Here is a 19,306-nt window from a genome sequence, read left to right as displayed (position 1 = left end):
CGAGCTTTGGAGGACTCCATGCTCACCCGAGTCTCCCCACCACACTCATTTCCTAACCTCATCAAACCCCCTTCATTCGTCGGGAATTGATCCCCGTTTGCCCTTCCCAATGTTGTAGGTTCCACCCTAGCAAAATCATCCCTACCCTCAACCTCCTCAATCTCCCGGCAACCATGGGTGCCACCACCTACAACTCCACCCTCTGCGCAAATCACCACCTCACAACCCATCTGCCGCGCATCCCTGCCTCCAACATCACGCGGCAGCCCCATGCCGATCTCCCTTAGCCCTGGCAGCCCCGCCTGTTGCGGCCCCATGCCGAACTCCCCTCGCCCTGACATCCCTGCCTGTTGCGGCCCCAAGCCGATATCCCCTTGCCCTGCACCGGCCAATCTCCCTTCGCCCATATTTGTTAGTTTAGCCCTATTTGGGAGTAGGTTAATGGGAGTAAATGGAATGGAAGTAATGGAAGGTTAAGTATTAAGCTTGTTTGAGAGATATTTTTTGAGAGTAAATGGAGGTTAATGGGGTTAAATGTTTACTTCCTCTAACCTCCAAACTCTATCTTCTAAATTGGGAGTTAATGGGAGTAACGTAAAGTTTTTTAAAATTTATTGCCTATGCTAAGTAAATTTAACATTCCTTCTCCTCCATATTTAAACTTCCAAAGGAAGTTAAACATTTAACCTCATTTACATCCTATAAACTTTCAAACAATGTTAATTTTAACTTTCATTTCCATCAATTCCTTTCCCTTTTTATTACCTCCTTTAACTCTCACCTCCATTAACCTCCAAACTCCCAAACAAAGGGTTAGGTTTTTTTTATGAGAAATGTTAGTTTTGTTTTTTAATATAAATTTTAGGGTAAATTTCAAATAAAACCCCTATGGTTTCACTAATTTTCAGATAAATGACTGTGGTTTACTTTTTGTCAAAACAAGGATTGAAGTTTTCAATTTTAGCAAAATAAGGACTTTTTCGATTGATACTATTAAAATCACATTTGACGACTTCAAAAATGACATATTTTAAGAACTACTAATATTCTAAGCAACTTTAATTCTTCAACTTTTTTATTTTGAGATTATTTAGATGAAGTTTGGTAAAGAGAAAGAAAGTTAATGTTTAGAGAGAGAAAGTTCAAAAAAAATGATTTTCGAAAATCGAAAATGTAGTTCCATAGAAAATATGACATTGAACAACTTTAATTTTTGAAAATTTTCATTTTCAGGTCATTAAAGATGGTTTTAATAGCATTAATTTAAGTGTGAAACTCCAATCATTGTTTTGACAAAAAGTAAACCACAGTCTTTTATCTGAAAATTAATGAAACCACATAGATTTTATTTGAAATCTACCTAAATTTTATCTATTTTATCTCTGTTATTACATTTCCTTTTAAATGTTTACTTAAATTCTTCAAAAGAGAAAAAGAGTGTTACTTTCAATCATTTGAACTGTAACGATTACATTTACCAAACACTAAAAGAAGCGTAAAATATACGCTCATAGGTACGCCAATTTTGGGGTTTCAGCTTTTGGCCTTGAGCTTAATAATTTACTCAGTAACCCCCCAAAAGAGAAAGAGAGCTCAACAATGTCAGACTCGACGGTGCAGCCGAGCCGATCGAGAGACCTGGATAAACTGCTTCTCAGGCCCGGCAATCTCGTCGCTCCTACCTTTGAACCCGGTAGCCAAGTGAGTTACTTTACTATTTTTTACTGCGACAATTCAACATATTCTTAGCATTCAATCTTTGTCTTCTGCAATTTTAGGTTTTGTTCTTCTGACTGCTATTTCTTTGGATGTGTTTGTTGCGGTAGCTACGAGATGATCTTCAAGAGTATGTTCGAATCCTGGTGGTTGGTGCCGGTGGATTGGGCTGTGAGCTCTTGAAGAACTTGGCCTTGTCAGGTTTTAAGAATCTAGAGGTCATTGACATGGACCGTATCGAGGTTTCTAACCTCAATCGTCAATTTCTTTTCAGGTTTTCGATTTCAAACCATCCCTGTGTTTTCTTGATTTTGTATTATATTTATGTCTTGTTGTCTCTTGCTTCTTGCTCTCGGCCTTATTTTTGACTTCAGTATATGATGTTGATTGGTCCATGTAAACTAGAGTATAGCATAGAGAGAAGGCTGCTTATTATTGTTTACAACTTATTTTAACCTGAAAATCCTTTAGATGGCGTTTACTGCACTTCAAAACAAGTACATTTTGATTACAGAGACTTGTGTTTCATGAAATTTTTTAAACATCAATTTGAAAAAGTTGTGTTTGTTGGGACAATTGTCTTCCATGTTGGTTGTCAAGGTAGTATGTTTGGCTATTTGCTATTTTCTCATCATGTTTGCTATGATGATAGCATCCTAAGGTATGATAACGGACACCGGGAACGTTATTTCTAGAAAAATATAGCTAGGAAATGATGATGGAAACGGATACAAAATGCTGAAACTCTAATGAAGAAGAGTGTACGTCATAGATGATAAACTTCCAACTTTTTGGCATGTGGATGCTTTGTTCATAAGTTGCATTGGCATTTAATATATACTTATAAATTTTCTATAAATCTAGTTTGCTTATTGCAGAGTTGAAGATGTTGGTAAGCCAAAGGCTGAAGTGGCAGCTAAACGTGTAATGGAAAGAGTTTGTGGTGTGAATATTGTGCCTCATTTTTGCCGGATTGAGGACAAAGAACTTGAATTTTATAACGATTTTAGCATTATTGTGCTTGGTCTCGATTCTATTGAAGCTCGGAGCTATATAAATGATGTAGCTTGCAGTTTTCTCGGTGCGTAAGTTTAATCTTGTTTGTGCCATCTTAAATGTGTATTATTTGTCAATTTTAATTTAATTTCATGAAGGAATTATGTGTAGCTTACCTTTCATTTAAAGTTATTAATTTTATGAATGAGTCAGAAGCAACAATTGTACGTGCCCTAGCAAGAAGTATATGACAGAAAAATCAACTAGAATAAAATTACGATGAAGATGAGGAGAATGTGCCTTCTTAATGCTAACTAATATGCACCCTTTGTAGGGTAAAAAGGATACATGTAGGCGAAGTTTTACCTTACAATGAGACATCACATTCCTTTGAAGCTTTATAGGTCTTATTTTATTTTTTGTTTTTTGTTAAAAAAAAAACTTGAGCCTTATGGTACAAGGTTTATAAATGAAAATGATAAGTACATTGTTTATGGCAAAAACTTTACGAAGTAGACATCAAAGTTATGAGCTCTTTTGTAGGAGGGAGATAATATACTTGATGTGCTTGTCTTGTATCATGATGCTAGTTTCTTATACCTCTTGTATTTGCAATACTCATCTACTGCATATGTCTAAGCTTTTAAATGTGGCAAATTGTTGCTTAAGTTTTCTCAATAATTATATATATGAGAACAGCTGCTGAAATGTGTGCACTATTGCCTTGGAAGGTTGATGCAAACTTTTCAAATTTGATCATTTAGTTTGAGGCTGTGCTGCAGTATACTATATCTGAGTTTCATACTCCCTCCTTTCAATATTATTTGTCACATAGAGAAAAAATTTCTTGTTTCATATTATTTGTCAGTTTAAGTTTTCAATGTAATTTTTTTCTATTTTACCCTTGTTAATGATTTTAGCATTAATTGCACTTTTTGTCATTTTAAGTTTTCAAGATATGAAGAATGGTGTAATTTAATGAATATTACAGAAAATGAGGATTGTTAAGAAAGAGAGGGTATTCTAGTCTATTTTCTATAAATTTTAATGCAAATCAATCATTTGCTTATTATGTGTGATTTGGTCAAATGTGACAAATAATATGGGACGGAGGGAGTATATAATATGCTGCGGTCTGGCTCTGCTTGCTTACCATCCCGAGCTTATGTTTTATGAATTCTTGTTTTTTTCTTTTTTTGGAAACTAGAGTATGATTCTGATGACAACCCGAGAGAAGAAACAGTGAAGCCGATGGTAGATGGTGGAACTGAAGGTTTCAAGGGCCATGCGAGGGTTATTATGCCGGGCACTACTCCGTGCTTTGCGTGTACTATCTGGCTTTTCCCACCTCAAGTCAAGTTTCCTTTATGTACTCTTGCAGAAACCCCAAGAACTCCTGCTCATTGTATTGAATATGCTCATTTAATTAAATGGGATGAGGTAATGCATCAGCTATCCTTTCCCGCTTTTGAATTGATGATTTCATAAGCTATTGCTATTATTTATGATCATTGCATTTGTAGGATCATAGTGGAAAGTCTTTTGATCCAGATGACCCAGAACATATGAAGTGGGTTTACAAGGAGGTGAAATAGTGGACATTACATAATTTTCTTAATATTGATCTTATGTGGTCTTTAGTCATATGTTCTAATTGTATCCCATAGGCTGTCAGGAGAGCTGAGCTTTTTGGCATTCAAGGAGTTACATATTCTCTTACTCAGGTACTATTGAAGCTAAAGTCCAAGTCCAAGTAATTGCTTTCTTAATTCTGTGCTATTGAATGCTTAACTACTAATAGGTGAACCTGCATTGTTTAGTTTAATCTTTGGAAGACCTTTTCTGTAGCAAAACGAGGGGTGGGTCTTCTCTATTTAGTAGCTTTGGTATGATTAGGGGTGGGCGAGAGAATGATGCATGATTGAAGTATCATTTATTATTGGCTTCAGCTCATTGTTTGATGCCCACTTTTTGCACCTTACAGGGTGTTGTGAAAAATATCATACCAGCTATTGCTTCCACAAATGCAATTATATCAGCTGCTTGTGCACTGGAAACTCTGAAGATTGCATCTGGATGCAGCAAAACTTTGTCCAACTACCTAACGTGAGTGCAGCTGCTTTTATGATTGTTTGTTGTGTTTGATTAACTCATGTAGTGATGCAGCATATGATTTTTTTTTTGTTGCCTTTAGTCTTCATCCATTTGAGAAACTTTTAGAATCTGTATGGTCTCTCCCCCCATGTTGCTCCTCTATTATGGCTATGCTTAAACCATTGACATTTTAATTGTTGAGCTACATCATACCTCTTTAAGTATCGTCTTGGTTCACCTGCCAATATAAACCTTAATCATTACTGCTGCAATTGTAATGTTATTAGAGCTTCATTGAGCACTGAATAGAAATTCCTGAGACCTTAAGATTAGCTACATCAGATCAGCCATTTACATAGTTGACTAATAATATATGATCTTCTTGTGCAAACTTTTCATTGTTGGAATTGCTAGATCAAGTATGATTTTGCTCCATCTGGTTCCAATTTCTTGAACTAGGATTTGGGTCTTATCAGTATAATACTAGTGGAAATTTTTTGAGTTACCGTGGCATCTTGCTTAGCTTAGTTCAACTGTTTCACTCATTTGGTTGACTGAATTGATTCACAGATAATACAGCAATTCTGATCAAGTTAACTGGTTTGTCACTTATTCGGGTGGTTTACTAAGTAATCAAATAGCCATCTAGGTTTCATGAGTGAACCAAGTCCAACTTAGATCACAAGAGGCTAATATCCTAAATGTCCAAAGGTTGGATATAGATTATTGCTTCTTTAGTTTCACAATCGCTGGTAATTATTAGTGTATGTTATGTGATCTGTTTTTTTCTGGTAGAACTATTTCCTGATGTGTTCTGAATGGTTTGAATCTTTTGTAGGTACGTTGGTGTGGAAGGTCTCCATATTAAAGTGACTGAACTTGGGAAGGACAAGGACTGTCTTGTTTGTGGTCCAGGTGTCCTTATTGAGCTCGATACTTCAGTTACTCTGCAAAAGGTTACTTCTGGTTTTTATGACCATTATTTCATTAGTACGCTGATAATAGTTGTACATGACGAGATATTTATATTTCTCTCTCATTTTTGGCTGATTACTTGTTTGCCATGATGATTCGTGACATTGATCCAACCATTGTTTCATTAGTAGGCTGATAAAGGATAGTTGTACATGACGAGATATTTATATTTATCTCATTTTTGGCTGATTACTTGTTTGCCATGACGATTCTTGACATTGATCCAACGAGATTCCCTCTCCATAGTTTGACATACCAATGAGCATAGTAAAACATGAAAGCCGGCATTTTAAATTTGTAATTTGCTGGAAATCCGTAGATCTCAAATTGGAAGAAAAATGAGGCTTTTCTTTACATCCTTTTGTTTTCCGAAAGACTAACTTCGTATATGGCTTTATAAGCAGCATATGCGCGTCTTTTGCAAGTTTTTCTGGTCTATGGGCCTTCTCACTTTACTATTTCAATGAGAGATAAATACTCCTTTTTGACTGAGAAAGGAAGAATTCCATCTTGTGCTTGATCTGAACTAGTTGGCAACAGGTATTGTTTTTTAACTCATAATGATTGCTTTGATGGTATGAACAGTTTATTGATCTGCTGGAAGAGCATCCAAAGCTAGTTTTATCAAAAGCAAGTATCAGACACAGAGGAAAGAATCTATACATGCAGGCACCTCCGGTTCTAGAAGAGATGACTCGTTCAAACCTAAATCTGTCACTATTTGAACTCATGGGGAAAGTCCAGAGAGACATTGTAAATGTAAGCGGTGTAACTAGCGAGAAAGACAGTAAAACGTCTTGTCTGAGAAAATTACGTGTTGTGTTCAAGGGAATTGATGGAATCACAGACATGGACATGGCTGGCGGGGCATAATTTTTGCATACAGCTCCTGGATGTAATTTAGATTCAGAACTTGTGAAGCTCTGTTAGAATTTTTGTTCAAAAGCACGAAATTGGTGAGCTATGTAAATTAATTTTTTAAGTCTAAGATACAGTGAATCAAAGAAACAGTTGTAGGTGCCAAGAAAAGTAAGTTATGAAGAAAGATTTTGAACTTATCTTGTTTTGCAATGTTAGAGTAGATCTTTGTAGAGTTAGCTGTGTAAAGAATTGGAATACCTATATGAGGGGAGGGGTATGGGCATCCTAGTTGTTAATGTGCTTCCTATCCCATGTGGTTCCTTAGAAAAAATGCATTATTTTCCTTAAAGATAGATAGTAGCGTACACGAAGGAATCATATCCAATTCTATGAAATGCCCTTTGTGGGGATATTACTAGGTGGCAAGCAAAAGCTGTAAATATGACACACCAATCCAACATACAAAAAAGGTATATATATATATATGGATCTTTTTTTTACTATATTCGGAAATCACTGAAGCAACGACCATCGGTCGCCTTCAATACATCCGGCCTCCATCCGATTTTCTAACATATAAATTATTTTGATAATTTATCAGATAGAAACACACTCATTTTACACCAATTCACACCCATACTGGCAATGGGTGTTAAAAATTTGAAAAAGCCCCATGCTAGCTACATCCTTTATGGATTTTAACATGATCTCTTGATTGAGACTACATACCTTTTTAGTTTTTAACCATTTCTCCTTCATAATTTATGATTTATTCCCAGTTGAGTTCCCTTATCACTAAACTTGTAGATTAGTGGAATTAATGCACATGTTTCCAGTGAAGCAGCAGTTCTTATTGAGAGGATATATAGCATAGCTTAGTCTTAATTAAGGAATTAATGTTGATGTCGCAGGCAGGCAGTTGTGATCTACTCTTCACTTAAGATGATATTGTATTTAAATAAGTAAGAATATGGGAAACGAATCCCCATATATATGGAGGGGTCACCAAGATTCATTGGTCTCATGTAATCTGTTATTTTGTCATCAAAAGAGGGTCCAACACACCTTCTCCACCATTAACTTTTGGTGTATTTACCTTCTTTTCCAAAAATAGAAAAATACCTATTAATTCATCTCTTTCAATCTAAACACTATATTTTTATATATGAAAAAAAGAGAAATTACAACACTGGGTCAAATTAGAGCATCTTTTATATATTTAGACCAATCACTCAATACATTACATATCTAAACTATTTATTTATGACTTTCTCAATCGACGTTTGACTTTAACGAATTTCAAAAAGCTGAAGTCGGTGCCTTGATTACTCTGAGAGACAATAACAACTACGAAACATAAAATCCTTAGGCTAAGGTAAACATGTGTCGTGTTGTTAAGAGTCGAAGATCAAACGTTGAACTGAATGCTTAGCACCTAGAATCTCAGAACAATGATCTAGCCTTGAAAGACTATTTATCCTATTGTGGGGCTTCTGATAACATAAGTGAATATCTAACCTGAGTTTGAGCAGACTCGAATCCTCTCTTCACGCTTGCTGAATGTCCCTAAAATGCACTTTCAGAAGCTTCTTCCCTATAAGTTCGGTTATAAGAGTCCTTCCCTGAACAAGAATTCATTGGCACCCAGATAACGACTTACTGATAAGGAAACCCGACTTTCTCGGTTTCTTTTCCAAATCAAACACAAGTCATTTTTCTCCTAAATAGACTAAGAGTCCTCTCCCTTCACAAAAAGTACATTATATATTAGCTTCTCTCTTTAAGTTTTCTATTTATTCTCTCTAGACCAAAACTGACTTGGACGTAATCGTATCCCTCATCGGGGATCCAACCAAGTCTTTCCTTTGTCTTGTAGGTGTTCGCTTGCACATATCAGCATGAGACATATCCTTCTACATCCTTTGACTAATATGCATGAATTGAAAGATATATTTTCACACTCTATTATCACAAACATAGGCACATTTCGCTTTTTGAAAAGCCGGTTCCACTCGGCAAAACCCATTGATAATGGAGAAGCTCACAGCAGGAACCACACAAGCTAGGGGCAAAATGGTATTTTTTATTAGTAGGCATTCTTTATTTTCTCTCTCTTCATTACGTAAGACATCACTTTTTGATTGGTTAATAACTTTGACATCGGAGTGTACGCATTGAGTCTACCTCAACACATATCAATGAACAGCCAAAGAAGTCAATTCAAAAGTTGGATTAGACCCAACAATATATATATACAGTAAAACCTCTATATAGGAATACGTTTGGGACCGGACAATTTGTATAACAATTAGGAGGTTATTCTTATATAGAGTTTGGTATCCAAAAAAAAAAAATCAACACTTAAAGTTTATGAAATGGGGTCGCTTGAAATTGGTTTATATACACAATGTACAATAGAATAGATTAATAAAACAAATTAATGTTTAGCATATCAAGTCTACGAGTTTTATTTCCAATACCTAAAGAATTGGAAGAGTTTTGAGTTGAGTTTCCAATACATAAAGAAAAGAGTTTTATGGGAAAATGGTAAGAATTTATAGTTAAAGTTGGAATTTGTGTGCCAACTTATATTTAATCTCAATAATTTTTAAATTTTTTAATAAATTTTGTTTAAATCCTTAATACATATATACATTATTTACATAATTATTCCTATATAGAGGTATAGTTTCTAAAGGTGGGACTTGGATTATGTATAACAATTAACATTTGGGAGGTTATTCTTATTTATAACCGGCCCAAGTTGGGACCGAAATTTTTTATAACAAATTGGAGGTTATTCTTATATAGAGTATTCCTATATAGAGGTTTTACTATATATATATATATATATATATATATATATATATATATATATATATATATATATATATATATGTTAAATTTGTTTTTTCCATTCTTTAAAAGGCTAGAATTAAATAACAAAATATTAAAACAAATAATTTTAAGTATAAATTTGAGATCAAGATCTTTTTTGAGCCGTTCTTGAACGCAGCCATTCTCGAACCGTTTTTGAGCATGTGTTTGGTTCTTTTGAATTCGAGCCGAATCCAAATTTTCGAGCCGATCTGAACCTACCCATACCCGAACTCGGTTTGACCCGTTAACACCCCGCATCAAATGTCAAAAGATAATCCAAAAAGAATAGTGGTGAGCTGCAGATCAGTATTTGTTATTGCGCAGCTAGCTATAAAGATTGGCCTTAAATTACATAGGACCACTCAGCCTCTCCCCTTGTCTATATTCAACAGTTAGATATAGGTAGTCAGTGAATTGCTATAATTGCTATATATCTGCTGAACTTTTAACAGCTGTAGTTATTAGTTAATGGTTCAAATGTCCTTACCACTTGTGCCTTTCATCATAATTGGTCCCACTCTAAACTTGCTTAACCTCAATTCTAATGTAAAAGACAATATAAAATTTGGATAAGATAGTGTCTGAATATTGTTAAGTATCTGACTATGAATTTAGAGCCATACCATACCCTAAAGTTTTGGTCTTTAGAGGCATGTATATGTGTGGGAGAGAGAGGGACAAGTCCACCTATCAAATTACAACCAATTGAAGAAGATATTGGATTAGATATTATGATATCTGGGTGTGAGTGAGTGAGTGTGGGCTGTTCCTCTTCCTCTTCTTCATCTTCCTCAACTGGATAATATCATTACCCCCAAATTCATGATTCTTGTGGGCCTTTTAGCCAGATTAGCCAACTGCCATTCCTTACCCCACCTTCCCACATGTACACCTCATTTTGCTTTTTAACTCTCACCCCCCCTTTTCCCCTATTTAAAATCCCCCCCACTTCACTTCCCACAAGAAACCCCCAAATCTTTATTCCCAATTACAAGATATGGAGTTAGAAGATGACTTGTTCTTTGCTGATCTTAGCAGGCAGATTTCTCTTCTAATCATGGATGATGATGATGAAGTCCCAGTTTCTAGTTACCCTTCTGTTTCTTTCCAGGTCTTTTTAGATTTCCTTTCTCTTACTTTCACTTTCTTTCTTTAGATAAGCTGAAGTTAACTTGGGAATTCTTGCAGGATTTATCTAGAGGGAATTACTATCCAAATAGAGCAGCATCTCCATATGTAGTTGAACAAAGTTGCAGAAGAGAAAGCAAAGGAACAGGAGTTTTCATTCCAAGGTCATCACAGCCAAGAAGGAGAAACAGGCAAGGAAGACATAATTCAATCAACTCCAAGTCTCCTAGACAACTTGACAATAATACAAGAACAGCTTCTCACCAAGTTTCTTACACAACTTCTTTATACCCTAAGCAAGGCTAATAATAGCAGTATTAGGCCATAATCTATTAATTAAATAAGATTTTCACTAATTAAGATAATTGTATGAGTTTTCCTCCACATGATTGTTGAAAATGTACAGGGAAATGCTGTTTGTAGGAGTTGGTAATGAGGTAAACCAAAGGATTGTACCTCTACAATAATGGTGGGTGGCTTGTTTTTTTAATAAAGTATTGTATAGAGGTTGTATTGTTGCTTGCTAAACTAATTAATGAATGTGATGATTGATTATTTATTTCAGTATTCCATTCAATATTCCTAAAATGGAAACTCTTGTGTTGTACCCCAATTATAGAAGTTTGATTAGATGGGTTTCTAAATGTATAATCTTTGTTAAAGGCTAAAACCTTAAAAGAAAGAAAGTGGTCCATAGAAATATGCATAAAAAAATAGAGAAAAAGAACTAAGATAAGGGTATGGGAATGTTTAGTTTGAATTGTGTTTTTTTCTTTTGTTTAAGTGGTGGTATTGAAATCTAGACATTAATTGGGTGAATTAAAAAGGAAAGAAAGAAAGAAGAAGATGGGATCTGGTGGGTTACCACAAATTAATTGTGATATCTGATGCAGGCAGGCCACTTGGGGAAGAAATTTTTGGTTGAAAAAAGAGAGGACTGAGTCCATGTGCACATGTGAACCAGCTAGGCTTGGCATTAGAATTGGAATTTTATTTGCGAAAAGTTAAAAACAAGTGACAGCTACTTGTGACTTCTTATCAATGTCTAATCACATTCTGGCACTGGCACCTCTTGCTCTTGCCTGTCCTGTCCACTATTATCATTTTTAATTTTCAATGATACTAGTTCATGTGCCTATCATTCACTTCTCAAATTACAGGCGGTCCTTACAGTCTAATACTAGGTAGATATTATTCGTTTTAGTCCAAATTGTAACAATATGGTCGAATATTATCATGTAGATATAGTCCGCTTTGATCCAAATCCAACACATTGAACATATTGAATCTCATAGCTTTAAAACGCGTCTGCATGTATTGGATTCTCATCTTACTAATAAGCCTCAGTAACTCTCTCTCCATTTCCGATATGAGATTCGATTCATTCATTCTCCATCGTCATCTCATAGGGGTGCTCATCGTTCAGACCTTCTACCCCAGCACCACCCATTCCGAACCGGGTCGTTACAGACCCACCAGCTTCTGTATGGTTCGTCCCTAAACCACACATCGTATGTGGAGAGTCGGCTCTGATACCAACTGTAATACCTCTGGTCCAATACCATGTAGATATTGTCCGTTTTGGTCCAAATTGTAACACTATGGTCTAATATCATGTAGATATTGTCCGTTTTGGTCCAAATCCAACACCTTGGACCTCACGGTTTTAAAACGCATCTGCATGTATTGAATTCTCATCTTACTAATAAGCCCTAGTCAGTCTTTCTCCATTTCCGATGTGGGATTCCGTTCATTCCTATCTCCATCTTCATCTCTTAGGACCGCTCATTGCTCAAGCCTTCTACTCCGGCGCCACTCATTCCGAACCGGGTCGTTATAGGCCCAACATATTAGAGGAGTGAGATCCCTTATTAGTAAAATCAAGAACTTTTGAGTACATATTAGAAGATTGAGATCCCACTTGTTAGTAAAATCACGAAATTTTGAGTTGATACTATCAATTTATTTACGTGCTGATATCATGCAAAATAACATCATACAAACTAACATCATCACCACTCCTTTTAGATTTAAAGATCGCGTGCAACAACATGCATAAGAAGCTTCGACTTCTATTAAGCAAATGAGCATTTGAGAAATACTAGAATTTCACATGACAAAGGATTCCTCCCAGGACAAAGACTCCTTACGGGATACGGACACCCTCAACTCATAAGGATTCCTAACTAGTGAATGTCTCTATCTAAAAAACCTATATATAGACAAGTATAGACACAAAATATGATACATTAACTATTATCTCACAATTATTCCATACTCTTCAACCCTTCCTAAATCATCAAACTGACTTAGGCATCAGAACGGGTTCGCCATACTCCGGCCCCGTCTGACCTCCGGTTCTGTTTTACAGGTTGATACCAAGGAAGATAGCCAAGACGTTTGGACATGTGGACAAAGTTCCGATACTCGGTTATCATTGGTGCAGTGAACGTGGATCTGATAAATCAATGATATATCAGATCATCCAAAAATGGTTGTGTCCATTCGAGTTCAATCAGAGATTCATCAGAATAACGAAAACAACGTCAATTAGGAAGTAGAGCGCCAAGCTCAACTAGATCCTCTATGCCAACTTTTGGCGGAGGAAGTTTCCCGAAGGTTCGGTCAGAACTTAATAGCAATGCAGAAGGAGATGGACGATGTAAAAATGGCTTGTGAAAAAGAGATGGTAGACCTCAAGCAGCAATTGCGGAACGCTATGGAGGATCTCCTGAACCACCTAAATCATGCGGTAAAATCCAGTAGGGAATCCACGAAAACCCAAAGGGTCATTCTCGAAGCTCTTCTCCTACAAAAAGATATTTCAGATCGAGAACGCCTCCTCGACGTCAAGAAAAAGAAAAAAGTTCAAAAAATAGTGCAGAAACCAATCCCGCGAGCGAAGAAGACGACGGTCTTCCCTTAAGTCTTCAAGCAACTAAAATAAGCGTTCAGAGGAAAATAAATTGAAGGACAAGGATGAGAAAACACCAGTTAATAAGAAGGATATATTCGAGCTCCTTATAAAGGAAGCATTGGACAAACCGGATTTATGCGGTGGATATTCGACCCTATTTGATATGTGCACACCTTTGTTTAAAGAGATTCAGCGCCAGCTGATGCCCATGGGATTTCAAATTCCCACTTTCAGCTAGTACAACACTAGTGGAGATCCAGTCAATCACGTTAATTACTTCAGAAGAATCATGGAAGCTACCATGACAATAGATCCCGTGCTTTGCCGCCTTTTCCCAACAACTCTAAAGGAATCGGCAACCTTCTTGTATGAACAACGTCTCCCTAAGTCCATTTATAATTTCAATCAAATGGCGGATTCATTTATGGATCACTTCGTCACATCCATACCGAAAAAGAAAACCATACAAGACCTCAACCGAACGGTTCAGGCCGAAGGAGAATCTCTAGCTCAATTCACAAAAAAAAAATCCAATCCATAGCCATCCAAATCAAAGAATTCTGTGTTGGAGGAGCTATTGATGTCGTAGCAAGTAATTATCGAAGCCACGCGCTTCAGCAAATCATTATTACATCTATGCCAAGGGATTCCTAAGAGCTTATAAAGTGGGCACAAATTACGCTCGATGGGATGAGCACAAGTTGAACCTTTTGCTTAGAAAAGATTCGAGTCCCAATAGTGATAAGACATCTAGAGACAAAGATCGGAGGGACCAAAGTTCCCAAAAGCCTCGGGAGTAGAGGGATAAGCCACAACTCACCTCTAATACTCCTGAGAAAGAAATGCTCTTTTGGGTAGAGGATAACAAGATGTGAATCGAATGTCCACCCAAACTCAAAAAGGGCCACAACAACGAAAAATATTGTCACTTTTATAAAAGTGAGAGGCACGAAATGGAAGATTGGAGGCAGCTTATCACATAGTTGAAAAATCAGGCCGAAAGCGGTAAGTTATATCGGTTCTTCATAAAGTATGGAGAAAAGCCCAATAAAGAGAAGGAGAAGAAGCAAGATAGCCAAAATTTTAAATTTTCATCATGGCTTGTGTTGTCCTGTAGAAGATGTCTGATGTCTCTGAGTTTTACTTCTTTTACTTCATCACATCTTCTTCCAAAAGCTCTGATTTTTTTATTACACTTTTTAACTAGCATATAAACATCACACAAAGCATTGATCATTTCATTTCGAAAGAGAGATAGAGAATTTACCTTATTTCTTTGACGCTCATCCTTGGAGGCATTGGAGGGTTTTGGTTCTTCAACAGCTGATAAAACCTCTACTTCATCAGCCATAAAACATATGTTTGCTGTTTCAACACCTTCTTTCTCACAGGATGAAGAAACATCACTGTTACTCCATGTTGTAACCATGCCCCTCTTGGTATATTTCTTTTCCTTTTTGAGGGTTGGACAGTTAGATTTAATGTGCCCTGGCTGATAGTATTCAAAGCATGTGATAGGCTTAATGGATTCCTTTCTGAATTTGCTATCACATTGCTCTCTTTTGGATCTATCAGACCTTTTGAATGACTTCTTGTACTGGTCACTTTTTTGAACATCCGCTTCATTTTACGGGTGAACATAGACATTTCCTCATCGTCAGTGGAGCTTTCTTCAGAGGAGTCAGTCTTTCAACACAATTGACTTTTGCTTCTTGTCTTCTGACTTCTCCCTTGTCTCAAAAATTTTCATTGAGATTTCATGAGTTAGAATAGACCCAATCAGCTTGTCATATTTGTAGGTGCTGAGATTTTGAGCTTCCTTAATAGCCGTCTTTTTGGCCTTCTAACCTTTTGGAAGGCTTCTGAGGATCTTTGACTTGCTCCTCTTTTGAGAAGACTTTTCCCAATCTTTTGAGCTCATTTATGATATTGGTGAACCTAGCATTCATATCAGAGATGCCTCTACCTTCCTTCATTTCAAACAGCTCATAGAGTCGCATGTTCTGATTCACTTTAGACTCATTGACCTTGCTGGTTCTTTCATAGGCCACCTCCATCTTGTCCCATATCTCTTTGGCGGTTTTGCACCCTGAGATTTTATTAAATTATGCAGCATCTAGAGCATAGTGAAGCATATTTATGGCAGATGCATTAGTTTTCAATTTTTTAAGGTCATCTTCGGCCACTTATCCTCACTCGTGATTACTTGAGTCCCTCATACTGTTTCAGTAGGAAGATAAAGTCCTTCGGTTATTACTAACCAGGCACTCATGCTCTGAGCTTTGATGGAATTTTTTTATCCTGTTTTTCTAGAGTGTGTAATTTGATCCAAAGAACAAAGGAGGTGTAGTAATGGATAGACCCTTCGTAAGAATTTGGGTGGTCTTATTACTAGGGAGGTTTCGTGTGCTGTTTGCAGCCATTAGGGATCTTAAGCTTAATATACTGTTATCTTTTAATAGAGCTTGATTGGCTCTGATACCATTTATTGGTCCCTAGTGAGGTAATATTAGTTCCAGGGGGTGAATGGGACTATTCAGGAAATTGAAGCTTTATAAAATTCCCACTTGGCTTAGCACAGTTTTATCAAACACGGAAGCAGAGTAATTAGTATCAGAGGTTGAATCACGACAATAAGAGGAGACTATCTGAGTGAGCAGTTCTGATTTTAACTATTATGCTTACGGATGCCTTTCTAGTTTGACCGAGCTTCTGTTTAAGGTGTATAGTACTTTAATAAACAATAACGCAGCAGAAGCAATTTAGCAGTTATAGGAGATAAGATATAAATCATAAGTAATCAGAAGCAGTAGGTTAGAGATTAGAAAATAGTTACTCAGCAGATTTATCCTGGTTCGACCTCTAGCCTACGTCCAGTCCTCAGAATTCCTTCTTCTGAGCTTTAATCTACTAAAGCACTCCTTCATGGGTAGAGCACACACCTTTATACAAATAGACAGAGCCTTTGTAAAGTACCTTCCTCTATAATCTCTCAACTATCTATATTTCTATTGCTTGCTTATGACCGAAGCAAACAACAGAGCTTCAGAAAGAATATTATGAACAAAGAAAGTTCTTTTTAAGAACACAATGAAGATCTAAATAATATTTTTGGACGAACACAAATATGAACAATAACTTGTGTATTTGGATATTGCTCTAGCTCTTCTGAAGAATTTGATCTCTCTTGCTAGTTTGTATATTTCCATTGTCTTCAAGTGGAGCATATAGCATGATATTTATAGGAGAGGATGGAAAAAGATCTGTTTGAATTTGAAATAGCCGTTATGAACAAACGGAGCTTGTCGCACTATCTTCTGACACCTTTTGTCTTCCAGGCGAAAACTGTTGAAACACCTTTCCACATGATTTTGATTTGACAAAATTATTTAAGTTAATCCATGATTAAGACAATTAAATTTAAGTGCTTTGATTTAATTGTACTAATGTGGTTGTTCAATGTTGAGTATAATTATAAGTGAACAGAAATAAAAAGTACGACAGAATGAAGTCAGCATGAGCCACAGAAGCTGAGTAGAACACAACTCAGCATTATAGAAGAAAAGTCTTCTTCAGAACAAACACTCCAATGAGGTAATATCTCTTCTTTTGCTCAGAAATGAAATGGTTAGTGCCCTGAGTGATCTCTATACACTGACCAAAAAGTGTAATAAAAAAATTAGAACACTCAGCAGGCGATGTGATGAGATCGAGGAAGTCAAACTGAGTGACATCCGACATCTCCTTCAGGACAACACTAGGCAAGATGAAAATTTGAAAATAATGCATAGATTTGTCTCTGAAGTCCAATCAGACTCTAAGAAGCTGAGAAAGGACATCACAACTATACAGAACTAGCTGAGTACATCGGCTAAGAAAAGGTTTTATCCCAATGTTGAGTATCAAGGTACTGGTCATCATCGACAATACACTCAGCAGAACAGTCAGTGTGACTGTTGTGGAAAGAGAGGACACACTGTAAAAGTGTGTTTGTATGCTCAGCACCATCGTGATGACCAAAAGAGGAAATACCCTCAAAGGGTAATCTTTTTGTGACTATTGTGGTAAAGATGGCCACACCATAAATGTATGTCGTCACAAATTAAAACATGATGTGTCACCTGTTTATGCTAACCAACGAGGACCCAAAAGGAATTGGGTACCTAAAGATGAATAGTTTAAAATGTAGGTGAGCCTGAGGTGCGCGGAGAAGTCACATCTTTGGTATATTGACAGCGCATGCTCGAGGCATATGACTGGTGATGAAACTCAATTCATCACACTTGAGCGTAAACGAGATGGAAGTGTAAGCTTCGGAGATAACAAAAAGGGTAAGATAGTAGGTTCAGGTACTATCGGAGGTAACCCTACTATTGAGTCAGTCTCCTTAGTCAGGGGTCTCAAATATAACTGATAACACAAGAGAAACTTCTGATCGGATCACGTCCCTGTGAGGCGCCGTTGGGATCGGCCGGGGACACTCCGATGCCAAAGTCAGTAGAATATAGAGAGAATAAACTATATTGACGAAGCTGAGGGAATATAAAAGTAAGTGTACCTTGATAGCCTAGAATGGTAGGCTATATATAGTTGAGGAATCCATAACCCCTAGGTAACTAGAAAGCCTCCATTAATGCTCATTTAATGGCGGTTACAAGTTACTCTTAATTTGGCGGTTTGAGACTATTAATGATTCATTTAATAATCATTTATGGCCGAGACGGCGGCCAGCCGTTATCTAGGTAAATGGAGAGATTCGCCTAAGAGATCCGCTGACGGATCTCTTAGAGCTGATCTAGGATGATCCGCCAGACGGCTTCCTTTGCTACGTGGCATATCTTAAGGTAATTACCCCTTTTGGTCCTTATGATAATATCCTAATGTTATCAGAAGCCCCCCCCCCCAAAATGCCTTTAAAGTCCTTTAGGGCGTTTGGACTTCTGCGCACCGTCTTATGCTTCCGCATTTAATGTGCACTCTGTTCAACGTCCTTTGATGATCAACACGTGTAATAGCACACGGCCCTAGGAACATTTCAAAAACCATCTTTCATCTTCCGGAGTTTCTCTTCCTTTCTCATTTTCCATCTCCTCCCATTTTCGAAGCTTTTCCTCAGAAACTTCAAAGATCCCACTCAGGCTTCTACATTTCCATGTAAGTGCTTTTTCTTTTACTCTGAATGTTTAGAAGTTCATCTTCATCCTCTGGGTCAACTTCCGAACTCTTTAATTCGACGCCTTCTCCCAAGATTGAAATAGATTTTAGTTGGACCACATCCTCGTCGGAAAACTCCCAATCTTCTGTTGGCGAGATTAATTCTGGTTCAACTGAGTTCAATAACTCGGCGCGTAACCCTTACCAGACTCGTTCCACCGGAAACCCATCTTTCTTTTCCGGTTTTACCCCGGCCGGTGCCCGTAACCGGTTTCTGGGTTTAATGGCTTCTTCTTCTGTTCCTGTTAGAAAAAAGAATCCTCGAGCGGAGTCTACTTCGTCTCGTATGAGTGCCGCGGATTTGGCGAGTCTATCGGATCGCTTTCCGTGGATCAAACATTACGAAACCCAACTCCCAACTTCTCATCAACGCCCCTCCAATCCGCCGGTGGGCTTCTTTACTGTATTTTGTAGTCACATTGAGAGAGGGTTTCGCCTTCCTCTTCCTCAGATGTTGGCGGATATCCTCTCGTATTTTGACATCGCCGTCAGCCAGCTACACCCCAACGGCTGGCTTGACATGGC

General features: G+C 37.2%; 2 protein-coding genes across 3 annotated transcripts; both read left to right on the top strand.

The window, feature by feature from the left end:
• The first annotated feature begins 1,513 nt into the window (after positions 1 to 1,513).
• LOC136219793 (NEDD8-activating enzyme E1 catalytic subunit) lies at positions 1,514 to 6,839 on the top strand. Of its 2 annotated transcripts, none has more exons than XM_066007334.1 (9): positions 1,514 to 1,701; positions 1,827 to 1,990; positions 2,595 to 2,797; positions 3,920 to 4,152; positions 4,236 to 4,298; positions 4,380 to 4,436; positions 4,697 to 4,818; positions 5,645 to 5,762; positions 6,367 to 6,839. In XM_066007334.1, exons 1-9 carry the CDS (start codon positions 1,600 to 1,602, stop codon positions 6,652 to 6,654), a joined length of 1,350 nt encoding a protein of 449 aa, XP_065863406.1. In that variant the 5' UTR covers positions 1,514 to 1,599; the 3' UTR covers positions 6,655 to 6,839. The 2 variants fall into 2 exon arrangements, with proteins under 2 accessions (XP_065863406.1, XP_065863405.1); XM_066007333.1 differs by having other exon boundaries at positions 1,558 to 1,701; positions 1,779 to 1,990.
• Positions 6,840 to 10,202: 3,363 nt separating this feature from the next.
• On the top strand, positions 10,203 to 11,207 carry LOC136219794 (uncharacterized). The gene is made up of 2 exons (XM_066007336.1): positions 10,203 to 10,633; positions 10,711 to 11,207. Exons 1-2 carry the CDS (start codon positions 10,520 to 10,522, stop codon positions 10,954 to 10,956), a joined length of 360 nt encoding a protein of 119 aa, XP_065863408.1. The 5' UTR covers positions 10,203 to 10,519; the 3' UTR covers positions 10,957 to 11,207.
• Positions 11,208 to 19,306: the final 8,099 nt, after the last annotated feature.

This window comes from Euphorbia lathyris, chromosome 2, assembly GCF_963576675.1.
Source record: "Euphorbia lathyris chromosome 2, ddEupLath1.1, whole genome shotgun sequence".
Lineage (NCBI taxonomy): Eukaryota > Viridiplantae > Streptophyta > Magnoliopsida > Malpighiales > Euphorbiaceae > Euphorbia > Euphorbia lathyris.
This window is presented reverse-complemented; position numbering and strand designations above follow the sequence as displayed.